At 39.3% G+C, this 20130-nt stretch overlaps 1 protein-coding gene across 3 annotated transcripts; it reads right to left on the bottom strand.

Moving 5' to 3' along the window:
- Positions 1-1103: 1103 nt before the first annotated feature.
- On the bottom strand, positions 1104-19927 carry LOC129882421 (U11/U12 small nuclear ribonucleoprotein 48 kDa protein-like). Of its 3 annotated transcripts, none has more exons than XM_055956710.1 (6): positions 19502-19927; positions 7170-8806; positions 5930-6047; positions 3646-3753; positions 2634-3361; positions 1104-2528 (listed from the first exon to the last, which is right to left on the bottom strand). In XM_055956710.1, exons 2-5 carry the CDS (start codon positions 8504-8506, stop codon positions 2834-2836), a joined length of 2091 nt encoding a protein of 696 aa, XP_055812685.1. In that variant the 5' UTR covers positions 8507-8806; positions 19502-19927; the 3' UTR covers positions 1104-2528; positions 2634-2833. The 3 variants fall into 3 exon arrangements, with proteins under 3 accessions (XP_055812685.1, XP_055812686.1, XP_055812687.1); XM_055956711.1 differs by having other exon boundaries at positions 1104-1300; XM_055956712.1 differs by lacking the exon at positions 19502-19927 and adding an exon at positions 18557-18652.
- Positions 19928-20130: the final 203 nt, after the last annotated feature.

Below are 20130 nucleotides of genomic sequence, written 5' to 3'. Positions count from 1 at the left end.
CAATTATATCATAAGAATGTGCCCTAAGTTTGGATTATGCTTCAGGGATGATTTTGGCCAAAAACTCATAATATCATATATAAGTATATAAACAATTCTTATAATTTTGTATAATGTTATATATTTTGTTTATAATATTGTACATCAAGTTTTGAAACATTATAAAAATTATATCAAAATTTTGTATATTATTATATACAATTTGTATATACGGAAATGAGTAATTGATTTTTGAACTAAATATTTGCAATCTAAGTTTTTGGCTATATTAGGTAATTATATTATTATTATTTTGAAATTTCTTTCATAAGAGGCGTGTAAATAAAAAACACAAGTATAGAAAGTAATGGTTATAGAATACTGATATTATTTCAGTGGAGTAATCTAAAAGTTACATTATAGAGATATATTTGGTACAAACAAAAATGTTTTCTACCAAAAATTTGTTTTCATAGAGATTATTTTTTAAATATTTTGACCAACTCGACATAAAAAAATTAAGAATTACTTTCCTCCCTATCAAACACACCCATGCCCATAGAGATACAGAACAAGAGGCATCTCAAGTTCAAAAGAAAAATGTAACAATCCGACCCTACTTTAAATTATTTATGTTTCAGCTCGCGTTGTGAATGTCAGAAGAAATTGGAAGTGCTAAATATCCCACCTTTTGTTATTGGCACCTAGTAGCTCATCTGATTTTTAATTAAGACAATTGGCAGCCTATCAGTTATCATCATCTTCATCATATATCAACGTCAATGACTCCATGCGATAATATTGTAGATAGATCAGTACAAACTTTGTAGATGTCAAAATTGAATGATGCAACTGGTGGACAAACGTAGAAACACGGTTAATATGATGTTGTATGCCATTTATAGTTTTGTAAGTCCAACCTCATAGATGAACCTAAAATATTGTGAAGACTCCAGAGCAGAGCATCTCCACAAATTCATAAGCTCATAAGGTATAAGGCTAGATTCGAGCAAACTCTCAAGACGAATTTTCATGTCATTCAATAATTCTTAAGTGGTCAACCTTGCAGTGCCTTAGTATTCAACAATTGTCGTTCACATGCAAGCAGACTGTTGAGCCAAAAGAAAAGAGAAGCAAATTTCTTCATATGATAAAAAATAATTCAGTGTATACAAAGGCGTTAAAAGTTTATGACAATAGTTGCCTAATCTTAGAATCCTCCAAAACCTGTTTAAACTAATTAGGAGACGCTTCAAGCTCCCAAGGCTTCACTTGGGTATTAGTGTGGCCATATTTATTGTGACCGCCTCACTTTCTAAGTCTGCAATTAAAAGCAAAAAAACAATTAGACTGCAACTTGAAAATTTTACACCTGAAGCAGCATCAAGTGTATCTCCTACCAGGAATGTTTTCTGCAATATACCTAATGCACATGGTACTTGCCAATATGCATTTAGAAAAAGATTGCTACCATAAAACTAGTGTCTTATTCTTGTATAATATCATATTTCATCTTCAACATACATACGTCAAGTCAACAGAGGGCCCAAGAGCCTGATACCTTATACTTTCATATCAGTCTTGAAGTGCTTATAATTAGATACTTTAGCAAAAAACAAGTTTCTTCTAACTGGCACAATTCAGGTACCTCAAGGCATCTTGATTTTATTATAGTTGCCAACTTAAAATTCCCTATAAGACTTGTCTAAAACAATCAAACTGATTGGAGATGCTTAAAGTGCTCAAGGATTACGGGAATCCAATCTTTTGGTGTGGCTCTCGCACCTTCTAAATATTGTGTCATTAGAAGTACAACGACAATCAGAGTGCAGATGTGGCTGCCCCAATTTCAATAACCGCTGTTGGAAGTACAAAAACAATTAGATTGCAACTAAAAAGCCTACACCTGAAGCTGCACCAAGCAGTAGTCTTCTACCAGGTCCTCTGTAATATGACTAACATACATGATACTACCTATATGTAAAGGGAAAAAACTATTGCTACCATAATACTATGCACTATTTCTATATAGTAATAGTACAGTTATACAAGCATATCTCATAACTGGAGTGTCACCTTCAACAAGCCTACAGCCAAGTTTTGAGGCCCTTAAAACCAGATACTTCACCCAATCATGAACCAAGCATGTAAACAAGTAAATCTTACATTAATAACTTGTGTTTACACTTGTAGTTGTACATTGAAGCTTAACCAACAAACCAAAAGGATTTAGCATTAAAGTTGTGCAACAATATTTGTTCCAACAATAAAAAAGGAATTCTGCAAAATATGTTTCTGTTTCAGGTCAAGTTATACCCAGCACTATGGAAAAGAACAACTTACTATATCATGTGCACATGAAGAACATTATCACTGGTGTTCTAGCCATACCCTAAGTCCACTTGAAAATCCAAGAGAAAATTATTTCTTTGGATAGGGAAAAAGGACGGAGAACAATAAATCTAAGATAATGCCAAGAAAAAACAATATAAAGGATACATGGAAGGATACAGAAGTGGATAAACTGCGGACACCTGCATGACTTCCTACTGCAAGGTTTTAAGGAGAAAAAAAACCAGCAAAAAGATTTCAGTCTTTCCTGAAAAAGCAAAATAAATCAAGTATCCAGGTTAGTCAAACCCATAGCTGCTTACCTAGCCAATTTGACCGGTAGATCACAAAAAGCACCAGTCACAGGAAATTCTTTCTGATAAGACCAGTCACAACAAATCTGATGGTGATGCCGTTCCAATATCAACACATTGCCAGATTAACCTGACAAACAGAGAACTAGCTGCAATAGCGGGACATTTTCTCACAGTTTTTCTAAGGTCCAGACGGATCATATCGCTCTTCAATGACGATCACCTCCCTCCCTGTGTGGACTACTTTTGTCAATTGATTTGTGGTACCTCCTGCTGGAGCTTCTGGAAAAATTATATCTAGAATCATTTGAATAGTTTCTCTTCTCTTGGCTGATCGATGTTTCACGCAAATAGGCACCACTGCTTCGCTGATTTGGGCTTCTAGAGTAATCTTTTCTGTCCTGTCTGGACCTCCCATTACTTCTCTCGGCTACTAAATGTCGATGATGCCACTGAGATGCTTTTTCCATATTTTCAGGATAATCATATTTGAAATCTGTTGAATTGACTCCTCCATCAGTATGAAACTCTTCCCTATAATCACTCTCCCTTCCTTTGCTAAAAGAAGACGAATCCAGCTGCCTCTTTCCAGACTCAGCTTTATCCGTATAATAATTATCCAGTGTGTAGGATGCGGACGGCAGAACTTTGGTCTCTTCAGCTCCTTTTGTTGAGCAATTGATGGGATCTGCTTGCCTGAGTTCCTCCATGTATTCCTCAATTATGTCCCTCATAACCTAAAGGTAGAAGAGGACATCAATAAAGATGTCAAAGAAAAAGATGTATAAGGAACAGAAAGAAGTCACAGCTGAATACACAAAATGCGTAGACATGAAGATCGAGATCTGTAACGAGTGCAAATATTTGAAGTCCGCAAAGCTTTTTGCATTACCAGATGGGCATCAATAGAATTCTTCTTGGCAAATTGATTTTTGATCGGATTCAGGTCAATGATATACAAGACTTGATAGAAAAATAACAGAGAAAAACATACGGCCAAATCTTAAGAAGCAAAATATACCTGTGTTGTTGACCGCTTCAACTTTTTTCCGCGATATGACATTCTTCTACGTTTATAATCCCTTTCCTCAGCTAATAATTCCTCCCTCGTTTTTGTTCTATTTGTGTCCTGAAAATGCCACGCAATATATTAAGAAAGGAGTTGGGATCTAATTGATAAAGTTAAAGTAACTGAAGCTTTGAAGTTTCATTACAACAACAACAACAACATACCAAGTGAAATCCCACTAAATGGAGTCTGGGGAGGGTAGAGTGTACGCAGACCTTATCACTACCTCGAGGAGGTAGAGAGGTTGTTTCCGAAACACCCTCGGCTCAAGTGCCTCAAACCCAAGCAACAAAGATGGAGAAACAATGAAGAAAGCATGGCAGTTAATAAACAAAGCAAATGTAAAGTCTATAAGGAGAAACAATAACAACCACAAAATAGTGTGATAATAGAAGCACGATACACAACATAACATGCTAAACTTCCACTAACCTTCACCCCTACTAGCCTTCTACCCTAATACGCGTTCACTCCTTCCTATTTTAATTACATATCACTAAATAATATTTTAATTCACCAATTTAAGTGAATTTCGCATACTGAAGAATTTAAGTCACCGAATTTTAAGGAATCAAGGTCTGAAGTTTTATCGTCTGAGTGTTTGACGCTAAGAAGGTATTTACTAGCTGCTTATAAGCCAAAATCGACCAAAAGCCATGAGTTTGGACACCCCTAACTTACGATTTTACAACTTATATGCACTTTTAGTTTGACAAAACCTTTTACGATGTCCTAATATGTTTTTTTTTTTACTCTCTGAAGTACCTCACATAAAACATAACTTCTAATTATCTCTATATGTTTTCTCCATCATTTATCTGTCTTATGTAAAAATACTTTTAGATTTATAATTTTTGGCAAATAGCTTTAAGAATAATTCAGTCATTTTAACAGAAAAGTGTTTATCAATACCTTTTTACAAAACAAACTAATATCAAATTCAGCACTTCTATCCAAGCACGTACTTTTTTAGAAGGTTATCCAAATATGTACTTGCTTATTTATAAAATCTGTTTCAGCATCTAAAAGTGATTTTCATCACTTTATGCTTATCAACTAAACCCAAAAGGGTAAGCTTGTGTTTGGACATGTGATATGAAGTCATGATATCAAATCAACGCTTGGACATGCGATTTGGGATCACGATTTGAAATCCCAAATTCTCCACACAAAAAAATGATTTCGGATTCCAAATGGTTATTTCAAAAAAATATATGTAAAATTAGACCCATAAGTTTATATTTTGTTAACCAAAAAAAGACCAATCATTTTAAATTTTACAAAAGAAAACGCATGCTTAGCGTGAAGAGATTGTCCGTAATGTGAAAGGATTATCTTAAAGAATAACTAGTTAATACAATTGTTGGCTAGTAGATCTTTATAAAATTATGTGTATTTGCCTATTTGAATGTTTGCAATCACAAACATTTATTTATAAAAGAAACACGAAGATATGCGATCTATCAATATAGCGCCTTAGATATTTTGATATCTTGTTTATGAGCTACGGTTTGCTCATTTGGTAAAAATTGTATAAGAATAGGAGAAATTTTGATAGTTTCCACAAATTGTGGGGGGGTTTAGGTTTATTTATGAAAAAAATAATACAATTTAGAAAATTCAAATTGCGTATCCAAACAAAAATTCAACTTCAAATCAATCTGATTTAAAATCATGATTCCATGTCGCATATCAAACGGACCCCAAGTGTAAAATATTTCATTCATTATGTAGATGGAAGCCAAAAATATTATTTAGTTTCTAACATCTAGTAAACCCACTTAGTGGAATTTCACTGGATATTTTGTTGTTGTAACATCTAGTAAATTTCAAAATTTCTTACTCCCACAGTTTCAATTTGCTTGTTTGATGTTCACTTGGATGCTATTTTTAATAAGGCAAAAATGCTCAACGATTGGAGGTGGAGTACAATGGTTTCATTGTACAAGAACAAGGGTGATATCCATTACTAGAAGAGACCACGAAGAAAGGATAAAACAGAAAGCATATAGTCATTTGTTGTATTCTGTTAGGTCGAATTTTCTCAAGAAAATCTGAAGGGCTGAAAAAAACAGAAATATAAGCAAACAATGTTCTTTTATGTTTAACCTCGCAAAAGAAGAAACCACTTCTATCCCAAATGTTGATTCTACAATGGTTATCGCCGTAGGGTTATATATAGTTATTGCTTCAAGCTCAGGAACGACTCAAAGTACCATTTGACAAGCAAACACACCTGATTATTTCGTGAATGCTGCCACAGAAGTCCATCATGTTCAACCAACGCTTTGTAATTAGGGCGTTTTTGCCGTTCCTCATTTGCTTTATTCGAAATATAAGTGTGCTCCATCAACCTGCAAAGGAAACTGCTTAGCAATATACTATAGGAAAAACATTTTAGTATATTTTTATTTCATGCTTGAAGAAAAAAGTGAGATCAGAAAAACCAGAAATAAAATACTCCTGTTCTTGACGACTTTGCACAAATTGTCCACGATTTATCTCTGCACATCACTATTTTAATACGCATGTTTGGTCAATCTTCTAAACCAGCTTATTTTGAAAAGGCTTTTTCTACAAAAAAAGTGTTTTTCAAAAAAGTACTCTTAGTGTGGACTGTGGAGCAGCTAGTGTTTAACTAATAATTTGAAAAGAACTTTTGAGAAGCAACTAGTCTTTGGCCAAGATTTTAGAAAGTGCTTCTAAGTGTATTTTCTCAAAAATAACTTTTAAAAAGGTACTTCTAAAAACAACTTCTGATAGTTCCCAAAATCACTTATTTTCTCCTAAAAGCTTGGCCTAGCACCTCACTTTTTAAAAATAAGCACTTAAGCCTCGAAAAAGCTTGGCCAAAAAGACTTTAAGTATTTTGTCGCAGACCAAAGGCCTGGCAAGAACTTTTTTATTCATCTTCATATAAATCATTTGTGAGACAGATACAACTTCTTAAGTATTTTATCGCAGACCAGAGGCCTGTCAAGAACTTTTTTATTCATCTTCATATAAATCATTTGTGAGACAGATACAACTTTCTACATAGTTCAAGATATGCTTTTCGCCCCTTAAACTTTATCTTATTTCTATATGCCTCCAGAGGATGGTCATTATAAATCCAGTCAAAACTCTGGGTTAGTAGAAAAATCATTAATGAATCATAACTTCAATTTGAACCAAGTTAATTTCCCAACTTTTGACATCAATGCATAGACTATTCTTCTCAATAGAAAGCATGCACCTGTCCCAAAAAAAGCTCAAGTGTTGAAGAAAATGGTCAGTAATATGAAAACAAAAACCAATAAACACTTGAGCAACAGAAACTGAGTTTTTGTGTTTTTCCTTTTCCTTTTTTTGGGAAAATAGGCAGAGGCTAATGTCTATAGGAGTCCCAAGGTACTCGTCGAACAAATGTTGTGATGCACATCTAGACATGTGGACATCTTCAGAATACTATTCTAAGAAGAGCAAAGGTAATATACCGTTGGTAAGCTGGAAGTGATGGTAAACTCCTTAGTGCTTTGAGGTTGTCTTCAAGCATAGATCGTTCATGCAATGCTGCAACAGCTGCTGCTACTTGGGATACAGAAATCGAGCTTTTAGAGAGTGTTTCATCCGATACATTTATTCCCTCATTCCCCATTCTACTTTTAAGTGGTTCACCACTTTCCTGTGGGTCTTGAAGGTTGTCATCCCCACTTTTCATATCAGTAGATTCATTGAACATAGAAGAACTAAATGCACAATCACAGATACATTGTTTTAGCATATTGATAGCAAACAATTTCCCATTCATTTCGCCATATAACACGGAAAGTTGGGATCCCAACCACACCAAGACTTGAACTAAGACAGGACACTTAAAACTCTGGTTACTCAAAACTGATTCCTCAGCTTCTCCATTGCAAAATGTACTAGCTAAATCAATAGCTTCCCTAACTATAGCCTTCAAACAAAGCTTAAACAGTACAAGTATATGATCCCTCATTGCTAAATCAAGTACAACACTATAATACCTAGCTGAATTAGCAACTACCCATGTAGATAAACACTCCACACTAGTCATCCCTAATTCTAAAATTGCACGAAGAACACGATATGAATACATAAAAGGAAACTCATCCCAACGATCTGTTTCATTCCTAATTGCATAAACCTCCGAAGGAAGAAGCTGAATAACAATTTCTTTCGGAAATACCATCAAATTTTCACCAAAATTAGCACATTCTGAAGATAAAACTGTGAGCAAAGTCAGCATTGGAGGAGTGGCATTGTCTCCCCTAATAGGAAAAGAAACAACCCCAGGACAATTAGAATAGAAAAAAGTGGGATTTTCAAAATTGAGGTAGGTTTCAAGAGAGAAGCAAAGGTCAGATTGAGATTCGCATAAGGGTAAGGTAAAGGAATTGGATGAGTGAAGGGTTTGGGGGTATTTGAGGTTTTGGATTAGGGTTTGAATGTACTCGGCGGATGAAGAGGAAATGGGTGGGCAATGAAGGGAGTGAGAGAAGAGGGAAGAAAGGGGAAGACGATGGTTGCGATTGAAAGGACATGGGATTAGAGTTGGAGAGGGAACAAGAAGGGGTATAGGAAGAAGAGAGGAGAGAGAGTGGAGAGTAGTTGAAGAGAGATTGAGGAGAGATGTAAGGGATGAGAGAGCACTAGGAAGATCATTAGTCGGAGCACTGGTTGGAGTGTGGTGGTGAAAGTAAGGTGGTGGTTGCGGAAAGGTGCACGATGGTTGCAGTGGTAGAGGTGGCGGCGGAAAGGTGGAGGAGGATGGCAGTTGTAAGGGTGATGCCGGAGGAAATGGATTCATTTCGTCCTTACTGCTCGATCGAGATTTTGACGAGTTTTGTATAGTGTATACTGTTTAGTAAGGGGTCGTTTAGCAGAGCGAATTAGAAGATCTTTTTTTTTGGTGATAAAGGATTTATTTAATAAATATACGTAAGAGTCGTTTCTATCAAATACAGAAATAATAAAAGCGGGGAATGAGGTACATCATTAAGCTTCCAAAAATATCTAATTCGCATCCTTTCTTTGCTAGTTGATCCGCTACTCCATTAGCTTCTCTGAAAACATGCTTGATTGACACCCTTCTTGCCTTAGTAGGTACCTGCAATCATCAATCAAATTTTAGTGGGAGCAACATTTGTTAAATAGCATGTTAATAAGATCTTTGCAATCAATTTCGATGATTAGAAGTATTAAGTTTCCTGTAGTGCAATTTTTAGCACGTAATATAGTGTTAATGCTTACAACAACAACAACCCAGTGAAATCCCACAACATGGGGTCTGGGGAGGGTAGAATGTACGCAGACCTTACTCCTACCAAGGTAGGACGGCTGTTTCCTGGAGACCCTCGGCTCAGTAAAAGCATAAACGCATAAAAAATGTTAGATAAGAATAGGAAATTAAAAGTTTTATGAAAAAAACAACAAACAAATAACGAATAGATAACAAATAAATATAAATAAATAAATACAAATAACAAATAACAAATAAATAAATAATGAAAGCGTCACAGATAAAATAGAGTTGTCAAAGCATAAAAAGTAATAAATAGTAACAGAAATCAGAAATCAAAGCGCAAGAAATCGTAATTCACTACTACGCCTATGAATAGAGAAGAATAATGAGACTATGAACTAGCCTTCTACCCTAATGTGGGTCCTCCACACCCTCCTATCTAAGGTCATGTCCTCTGTAAGCCGTAACTACGCCATATATATATTCGTAGCAATGTAGATACCCATGTTGAAGCCTGTTCTACATTCTTTGTTCTTGTCTCTGAATAACCCCCCCCCCCCCCCCATTCCTCCTACCTGGGTTGGAGGTATATGCACCATCAATATTAAGTTTTAAAAAGTCGCTATATGGTGGTTCCCATTTCACATAGATGAGTCTTCTTTCTTTGTTGAGAATAGGTTTGCTCGTCATAAGCTTGTGACCCAATCAAAGAATCACACTAGGACTAAATAGTCATTACTTAGTGTTGAACAATTAACTCTTTAGCTAGGATAAGCTTAATTGGCATAATGAAAAGCATTATAACAATATAAAAATTTAATCATGCACTTTTTGCAAAAAGCTGTAGCATAATAACCAATGTATTTATTCAAAGCTTTCATCTATTAAACCAAGAAAAAGGAAGTTATCAAGTTCAGGAAAATTCTGAGCAAATCTATTAACTTGAAAATCAACAGATACAAATCTAGCCAGTTATGTTCTAATTTCAAAAGTTGGTATGCAATTTCATGTGCATTTAAATTTTGGAAGTAGTGGATACATCTTCTGAGCAAATGGCATGATGAAAAACTTGTGTAGATCCAAATTGTATATAGAGACATAATAATGAAAAGATGCCATGATTGGCACATAAGGAGACCTGTTAACTCAATTATCTAGAGAAATATCTAGTGAGTACCGCTAAGTACCATTTTTCATGAGATCTTTAGTGCAAAATGTAATTAAGAAGACTATAATCTGAAAAACCAGAACAATATCTATTTAATCAACCTAAGACCACTATAATCTTAAAAAAACAAACTTTAACAGGAACAAAAGCAGGTCACAATTAAGAACAAGTATCTCATTCCACGGATTGATGATTTATTTGATCAACTCCAAGAAGCAAGTTACTTTAAGATTGATCTTCAATCGGGTTATCATCAACTCCGAGTAAGGGAATGTGACATTCCAAAGACGACCTTTAGAACTCGATATGGTCAATTTGAATTCTTGGTTATGTCTTTTGGACTAATGAATGCCCCTGTAGCTTTTATGGATTTGATGAACAGTGTGTTCAAGCAATACTTGGATATGTTTGTGATTGTCTTCATTAATGATATTTTGATCTAGTCACGGAGTGAAGAAAAGCATACCGATCATTTGAGGATTGTGTTGCAAATTCTCAAAGACCGTCAGTTGTATGCAAAGTTTAGTAAGTATGAATTTTGGTTAACGTTAGTTGCTTTCCTTGGTCATATCGTTTCCAAAGAAGGAATTATGGTTGCTCCATTGAAGACCGAGGCAGTTAAGAATTGGCCTAAACTGTTGACTCCTTCCGATATTCAAAGTATCTTCGGCTTAGCCAGTTATTATAGACGGTTTGTGGAAGGTTTTTCTTCCATTGCATCGCCCTTGACTAATTTGACTCAAAAGAAGGTAAAGTTCCAATGGTCCGAGGCATGTGGGAAAAGATTTCAAGAGTTGAAGGATAGGCTTACCTCCACTCTGGTGTTGACTTTATCAGAGGGTTCAGATGGGTTCGTTATCTACTGTGATGCTTCACGAGTTGGTCCTGATTGTATTCTAATGCAAAATGATAAGGTGATAGCTTATGCTTCAAGGAAACTCAAAGCCCATAAGAAGAATTACCCGACTCATGATTTGAAGTTGGCGGTGGTAGTATTTACTTTGAAAGTGTGGACACACTATCTATATGGTGTCCATGAGGATGTTTTCGCTGATCAAAAGAGTTTGCAATATGTGTTCACTCAAAAGGACTTGAACCTTCGATAAAGAAGATGGGTTGAGTTGTTGAACGATTATGATATGAGATTGCTATACGATTCGGGTAAGGCAAATGTGGTTGCCGACGCTCTTAATAGATTGTCCATGAATAGTGTTGCTCATCTTGAGGATGAAAAGAAGGAACTAGTTCAGGATTTGCATAGATTAGCCCATTTGAGTGTTCAATTGGTTGATTCTGAGGATGGTGGTGTTATTGTGCAAAATGGTTCAGAATCATCTCTTGTGGCAGATGTAAAGGCAAAACAAGATAGTGATCCTACTTTGGCAGAATTAAAGAAGGCGGTTGCCCAAAAAGCCATTGAGGCTTTCTCCCAAAAGGGAGATGGTGTTTTGAGATATCAAGGTCGATTGTGTGTTTTAATATTAATGGCTTAAGAGATGATATTATTTGAGGCTCATATTTTGCGGTTTTCTATTCATCCTGGTTCCATGAAAATGTATCGAGATTTGAGGAAAGTGTATTGGTGGAATGACATGAAGACGGATATTGTGAAATTCGTGGCCAAGTGTCCTAGTTATCAACAAGTCAAAGTTAAGCATCAAAAACTGGGAGGTTTGGCTCAAGACATTGAGGTTTCTACTTGGAAGTGGAAAGCCTTGAATATGGACTTCGTTATTGGTTTGCCTCGTACTCGTAGGCAACATGACTCTATTTGGGTGATCGTTGACCGAATGACTAAGTTGGATCATTTTCTTTCTGTTAAGACTTCATATTCAACCGAGGACTATTGTCATAGGCCTATTTTCTTCAGCGCGTGGGACAACCTAAGCAGCGTGCACGGCTTGCCTAAGCTCAGTCCTAACAACAAAAAAGCACACCAAGTGCTAGAACGAAAACGTCCACAAAAGTCCACACAACCAGCCACAAACTAAGAGTAAAGAGAGGGAGAAGCTTTTAGGAGGCAAGTGTCAATTTTCTGATTTTTGATTTCAAGATTAGTTACAAAGTGAGCTGCCCAAAGGGCTTATATAGATACAGAAATTAAACAAAGGTTGGCAGCCCAAGAATTCACTCAACTATGGCTATCTATACAAGCAACAATAAATAATAAAAAGTTGTCAGGCCTGCTCACAGTCTCTAAGGCTGCAGGCTGCATGCTGGCACAGTATTAAAGGCTGTCTGGACCACCAAGCTGCTGGAATCCAGTGTAGCAGCGGGCGGGGCGGTACACGTTCCCCCACCTGAGTTGGCGACGACCCCGGCGCCACAGAACAGCAAGTATTCTTGGACCTTGCGGCGAAACTGCCACAAGTCCTCATACTTCTCCCAAGTTGCCTCCTCTAGCGAAGTCCCTTTCCAGTGTACAAGGAAATGCGCACTTGAATTATTCCACCCCTTGTCGCGCACCAGTTAATGGTCAATGATTGCCTCGATCTGCTTGTCTACGACCGGTGGGGTGATAAAGATTTGGGGACGATTGCCCTGCCCTTGCCCCTTGTCTTCCGTATCATCAAAGTAAGGCTTTAGCTGACTGGCATGGAAGATGGGGTGTATCTTCAAATGGTGGGGCATGTCGACCCGATAAGAAATCTTGCCTGCCTTGGCAATGATCTCAAAAGGCCCTTCATATCGTCGAATCAGGTTTTGATTCACCTTCCTCAACGATTTGAATTGTCGGGGATTAAGTTTGACCATCACTTTATCCCCAATACGGTAATTAGTGGGACGCCGTTTATGGTCAGCAAATTTCTTCATCTTCCAGGTTGCTTTATCAAGATAGGACCTTGCAAGGTCGATTTGTTCTTCCCAAGCCTTTGACATGTGATAAGCCCCCGGGCTCTTCAAGCCCACGTCAACAGGTAGCGATTGAGGCGTGTTGGGTTGCTGCCCAGTAGCTAATTCAAACAGGCTCCGCCCCGTGGCCTCACTCCGCTGCAAATTATAAGAGAATTGGGCAGTGTCCAACAACTTCGCCCAATCCTTCTGGTTGGCACTAACATAGTGCCACAAATAGCATTCCAAGAGCCCATTGATCCTCTCTGTTTGCCCATCTGTCTGAGGATGGAAGCTAGTGGAAAAATGCAATTCGGATCCAAGTAGGCTAAACAATTCTCTCCAAAAGGCTCTAGTGAACCTTGGATCGCGATCGCTAATGATGTGCTTAGGCACACCCCAGTGTTTGACAACGTCCCTCAAGAAGAGACGGGCAGCTTCCTTTGCCTTGCAACTCGCCAAAGTGGCAGTAAAGGTTGCATATTTAGAGAACCGATCGACAACAACCATAATAGTGCCAAACCCCTCGGAGTTCGGCAAGCAAGTGATGAAGTCCATAGTGACGCTGTCCCATGGTCTCTCCGCAATAGGCAGTGGCTCAAGTAATCCGCCAGGTGCTTTGTTCTCAACCGTGTCCTGTTGACAAACAAGGCAGGTGCGCACATACACCTCAATATCATCCTGCATGCGCGGCCAATAATAAGAGGATTCAAGCAAAGACAATGTCCGCTTCTGCCCTGGATGGCCCGCCCAAGCAGTATCGTGCCCCTCCTTTATCAACGTACGCCTAAGGTTTGCCCATCTCGGCATGTACACACGTCTGCCTGTAGTATACAGCAGGCCATTCTCTTCCCAAAATTTCTTTGTCTTGCCCTGTTGGGCTGGGCTAAGGCAAGGAGCTGCTTCGCCGTAGGATTGTGCTGCATACCTTCTTTGATTTTGTCAATAACACTGCTGCACGTCGAGCTAATGAGGGGTGCCAGAACAGTCTTCTGGCTTAGAGCGTCGGCTACAACATTAGCCTTCCCAGGCTTATGCTCAAAGGAGAAATCAAACTCTGCCAAGAAGTCTTGCCAGCGGGCTTGCTTGGCAGTCAGGGTCTTTTGAGTTTGGAAATACATCGTCGCGGCGTTGTTAGTCTTCACAACAAAGTGAGCTCCCAATACATAGTGACGCCAAGTCCTTAAGCAGTGGACTACGGCTGTCATCTCCCTTTCATGAGCTGAATAACGCCTTTCAGCATCATTCAATTTTCTGCTTTCAAAGGCTATCGGGTGGCCCTCTTGCATTATGACACCACCAATAGCAAAGTCAGACGCATCCGTATGAATTTCAAATGCCTTAGCAAAATCGGGCAGCGCCAAGACTGGTTCCTTGGTGATGGCTGCCTTGAGTTCCTCAATCGCATTGCTGCATTTATCATCCCATTTCCACTCCCGACCTTTTTTCAGCAGGTCGGTAAGAGGAGCTGCAATTGCCGAGTAGGCAAAAATAAATCGCCGGTAGTAATTGGCAAGGCCAAGGAAGGACCGAAGCTCGGGCACCTTCGTTGGGGCCTCCTAATCCTGAATTGCTTTCACCTTGTCACCATCCATCCTTATCTCACCATGGCAGATAGTATGCCCAAGGAACTGAATGGTAGGCTGTGCGAAGCTGCACTTCTCCCGCTTGACGCACAGCTCATTGTCCCGCAATACTTGGAACACTTTGCACAAGTGCTCCACATGTTCCTCCATGTTGTTGCTATAAATCACAATGTCATCCAAATAGATGACGACAAACTGATCCAAAAACGGGTGGAACAGCTTATTCATCAAGGTACAAAATGTGGCAGGGGCATTTGTCAAGCCAAATGGCATGACCAGCCACTCAAAAGCCCCATAACGAGTTACACAAGTCATTTTGGGCTCATCCCCTTCAGCAATACGTACTTGATAGTAGCCTTTCCTCAAGTCCATTTTTGTGAACACTTTCGCTTGGCCCAAGCGATCAAACAGATCCGCAATCAAAAGGATCGGGTACTTGTTCTTTACTGTTACTTTGTTCAAGGCGCGGTAGTCAATACATAACCGCAGCGTCCCTTCCTTCTTCTTTTGGAACAGGACAGGTGCACCAAAGGGTGCCTTCGATGGTCGTATATGACCTGCATCCAACAACTCCTTAAGCTGCCTCCTTAATTCAGCTAACTCAGGGGGCGCCATGCGATAGGGGGACATGGCAGGCGGCTTCGCCCCTGGAATTAATTCAATCTGATGATCAACCTCCCTTTCGCGGGGGCAACCGCTGAGGGAGTTCTTCTGGCATCACGTCCTTGTTGTCATTAAGGACCCGTTCAATACAAGGAGGCAAGGGTACTGCCTCAAGAGAGTCCTCAGCGACTCCAGTCAAGGCAGCAAGGAAGGTTGGTTCCCCTTTCTTGAAGCCTTTAACAAGCTGCATAGCCGACAGGTGCATTCCATTTTGTGGAACCCGAATAAAGGGCACCATGCACGATCCTCCAGCATCTTTAATGTGTAACTGGTTGAGACGCGGCGAGATAAACGCATTGATCTCATACCAGAAATCAAGTCCCAACACAATATCAAAAACGTCCATGGGCGCTACAGTGAAGTCCGCTAGTCCAGTCCATTCCCCCAAAGCAAGTTGTACCTTAGGGGCAACTCCATGAACAGTAGTGGGAAGGGCATTGACAGTTTTCAACAGTGTCACTGGACACATAGGACAGCCCCAAATCCTTGGCTCGTTCCTCCGTCACAAAATTGTGCGTTGTACCTGTATCTACCATTATACGCACATCTTTGCCATTCAACTTGGCATCGACAAACAAAGACTCCCTTGGCCTAATTTTAGGTGGCTGCGCAGCAACTGCAGCCAAAGTCATGTGATTAAACAATGTCATGTGGTTGAACAAGCCAACAACCTTGTTCCCACCTTGCTCCGCTCCTTCAGCCTGTCCGCCACGCTCCCCGGGCTGTCTGCCGGCTTGCGCCACTATTTGTTCTTGTTGCTTTTGGGCAGCAACCATACCACTCAACTTGCCCAGCGAGGGACAGTAACGGGCAGCATGAGTAGTCTCCCCACACAAATAGCAACCTTCACGATGAGGAGCACCTTTCTTGCGGTCCTCATAATTTATGCGGAAATTAGAAGGTTGATTTCGATTGTTACCTCTAGTGTCGCTGCCGCGGTTGGGAACAAACTTGCCCATGTTCCTGTTGTTGTCTCCTTTGGGAGGAACAGTTTTGCTCCTGTAGTCCCTCCCCTTTGATGATTTTACCCGGAAATCGAACAAGGATTCCGCCACTGCTATAGCCTCATCAACGTCACCAACTTGACGTCTTTGCAACTTGTTTGGCCTAGTTTTGGAGGCCATCCAAGAAGTAAAATAGCAAGTCCTCGCTGGTCAAGGAAGGAATTTGTAGGGTGAGTTTCGTGAACTCCTTCACATAGTCACAAATAGAGGAAATTTGTTTCAACTCCCTCAATCTCTGTCGGGCTTCATGCACTATATTTTGAGGGTAGAACTGCCGCTTGAGTTCTTCTTTGAACTGCCTCCACTCGTCAATGGAATAGGCCCCTCGCTCCATGTCTGCCTTCTTTCTCCGCCACCACAGCATGGCGGTGTCGCTCAAGTACATGGCTGCCATCCTGATTTTGGCAGCCACACTGGTGATATTCACGTGCTCAAAATAAGCATCCATCTGCCACAAGAAATTTTCAACATCTTATGCATTTCTTTCCCCACGAAACTCCTTTGGTTTGGGAGCTTCTATGCGAGTCTCACGAACATTTATGGGCCCAGTGCGGCCAGATTCCTCCACCTGTGCCTTTAAAGCCTCAAACTCTTTATGCAACGAAGAGAGAGCCTCCGTGAGCTTGAGTTCAAGGCTGGAGAGGCCTTCTCTGCCCTCCTCTGCCTGCTCAAGAAGATTCGACTTAACTTCATCAAGCCCTTCGAGTGCAACTGACTCAAGGGAGCCCAAGTTATTTTCAACGATTGCAAGACGCCTGTTCAGCGCCATCAGCCGAGCCTCGACACCAGTGATCTTTTCGTCGAGATGGCTGGTCGATGAGCCATCTCCTTCGTCAGCAACGTGGCTCTTGCCACCGACAGGCGGCTGGGAAGGCTCCCTGCCCCTGCTCTTGTCACGTTTCTAGGCATTATTCCTGCCAACCTCTGCTTCTCGTTCCTGGACAATCTCTTCGTTGCGCTGCGACTTCGATGTCATGTTCGAACCAGTTGCTCTGATACCACTTGTCACGGGCCTATTTTCTTCAGCGCGTGGGACAACCTAAGCAGCATGCACGGCTTGCCTAAGCTCAGTCCTAACAACAAGAAAGCACACCAAGTGCTAGAACGAAAACGTCCACAAAAGTCCACACAACCAGCCACAAACTAAGAGTAAAGAGAGGGAGAAGCTTTTGGGAGGCAAGTGCCAATTTTCTGATTTTTGATTTCAAGATTAGTTACAAAGTGAGCTGCCCAAAGGGCTTATATAGATACAGAAATTAAACAAAGGTTGGCAGCCCAAGAATTCACTCAACTATGGCTATCTATACAAGCAACAATAAAATAATAAAAAGTTGTCAGGCCTGCTCACGGTCTCCAAGGCTGTAGGCTGCATGCTGGCACAATTTTAAAGGCTGTTTGGACCACCAAGCTGCTGGAATTCAGTGTAGCAGCGGGCGGGGCGGTACACTATGCTAGATTGTATATTTGAGAATTGGTTAAGCTTCATGGTGTTCCATTGTCTATCATTCTGGATCAAGGTACTCAGTTTATATCTCAGTTTTAGAGATCTTTCCAAAAGGAGCTAGGTACCCAAGTGAAGCTTAATACAATTATCCACACTCAAACAGATGGACAGGACGAGCGCACCATTCAAACTTTAGAGTTAATGTTTTCTGCAGAATTGCAGTCTTAGACCTTAGGTCTAGAACTCATAGTTGTCTAAAACTCAATGTTTCTTGACCAGAAACCTAAGGTCTAAGACTGCAATTCTGCAGAAAACATTAACTCTGATTTGTGTTTTCTGATCGACTTAAGTTGAAAGGAACATTGTTTTGTAGCAGCGTGAAATCACTTTTTCAATTTGATACTGTCCAAAAAAAATTGAATTGAAACTATTAGTAGCAACGTGTTGTTGTTATTGGATCTTTTCAACACCAGACCAACAGAAAATGTCTTTCATAAAACTCCCTACATTGCTTAATGTTAAAGATCCTATCTCCTATCACTCACTGAAAATGACGGGAGCACACAAAACTTGTAAGAAAAAGTAGAAAAAACACATTCTCCACAAATATTGATCATGACATATGATCAAGAACTTCATATGACTGTATGGGTGACAAATGAGCGAGTTGGGTATATATAACACCTAGAACAACAACAATAATCATGGCATATATAGATATATAATACATATTTAGGAAGTCACACAAAAGACTTAACCTGTCAAGCTTCAGTCAACTAATTATGAAGAAAGGGCACATATTCATAATAAGCAAGAGATACGGACTAACCTCGGTGCTTCCTTAATAATAAAATAGGATCTTTTTAGTAAAGAAAGATGAGTGTAAGAAATATAGGTATGTTGGAGAGAATCACTAACCAGTTGAGAAGATGACTATTAAGTGAACTTGGTTTAATTAAGTTGGAGCAGTAAACCAGAGCACTAGAACTTTTAAAAGTTGTATGCCAGAGAATAACTATTGCTTTTTTGATAGTATAAAAGTTATGCTTGAAAAGTGCCTATAGAATGAAAGGAGGGGTTTTCTTATTATAGTAGAGGAATCAAAAAGGAAGAGCGTGAATAAGGTAAACAAATTTCCTTATTAGGCAAAGGGAATCAATTAAAGACAAAATTGAATCGGTTAATTGAAGTTTACCAATATGAAAATGAGTAAAAGTCTGTCAAATTTAAATAAGGCAAGGAAGAATAATTAAAAGCAGCCATATATGCATTCATACACTAATTTGAAGCAAACTTACCAGGATAAGAAGAAGTAAGAATCTGCCCAGATTTATTTACGGCAACGAGAATTAATTAAGAGAGATAACCATACAATTATTATGTAAAGTCAGGCAAAAACAATCTATGCTAAAAAGAGAAAGCAATTACAGTCAATAAGACGTGAGGAAACAAGGTTAATGGAATCCAACCCCCATATCCAGACAAAGCAAGAGGAAATCAATTGAATTAAAAGCATGTTGTAATCTCAAATATCCCAACAATGACAATTGATGATAAAGTTACTGTAAGACCACATATTCACATATGCATGTAATTTAATCACAAGAACATGAATACGAAGATAAACCACAATATAAGCATACTTAATAAAATGTAATCTTGATGAACGAACAAACATCCAGAACTCTCAAATTTAATAATTCCTTGGAGAGAAATATAGAGATATGTAACAACACACAGTGCAGAGGGACAAATATCAACCAAAACTTCAATAAATTCAAACTAACAGCAGAATCTCATAATCAATTAACAGAAAACATATATTTGAAAGGATGAAATAGCATTTAGGTTGAAGAGGCATACCTGATCCGTCTCTAAAATAAATTAGATCTTAAATATACACCCAAATCTCAGATTTTGAAGAGTCTTTTGACTACTGGCCGAAGTTCATCGATGGGGATTTTTCTTAGGATTTGAAGGGGAAATGGAGACGGAGGGATGGGGAGACAGAGGCGGCACTGTCTTTGCTCGTCTCCACGATGAGATTTTGCCTGAGACAGTAGATGAGAGCGAGAGAGTGGAGGCGGAGGGGAGAAAGGAGAAGAGGGAGGCTGCGAGTAGGAGGTGAGGCGGCCTTGTGAGGCCTTCGCTGGCTGGGGGAGAGAATGGGAAGAGGATAGGAGCGGCGTGGTGCGATGGGGAGAGGGAGGCGGTGATGTTGGTCTTTTGGGAGAAGAAGAGAAAATGACAGGGTCTGGGGTATTCGAGAATTAACAACAAAAACATACCTGAAATTTCACAATATGGATCTAACGAGGATAAAATCTTACTCCCGTTAAAGTAGACGGTTATTTTTGAAAAATCTTCGCCTCAATAAAAACATAAAAAAAAATTAGATAAAATTAAGAAATTAGGAAATTATGAAGTTCGGATAATGGATTGGGTCATCTAGATAGAATTGTAATCTCAGCCTTCATCAATTGAGATGAATG

This window comes from Solanum dulcamara, chromosome 3 (assembly GCF_947179165.1).
Source record: "Solanum dulcamara chromosome 3, daSolDulc1.2, whole genome shotgun sequence".
In the NCBI taxonomy this organism is placed as follows: domain Eukaryota; kingdom Viridiplantae; phylum Streptophyta; class Magnoliopsida; order Solanales; family Solanaceae; genus Solanum; species Solanum dulcamara.
This window is presented reverse-complemented; position numbering and strand designations above follow the sequence as displayed.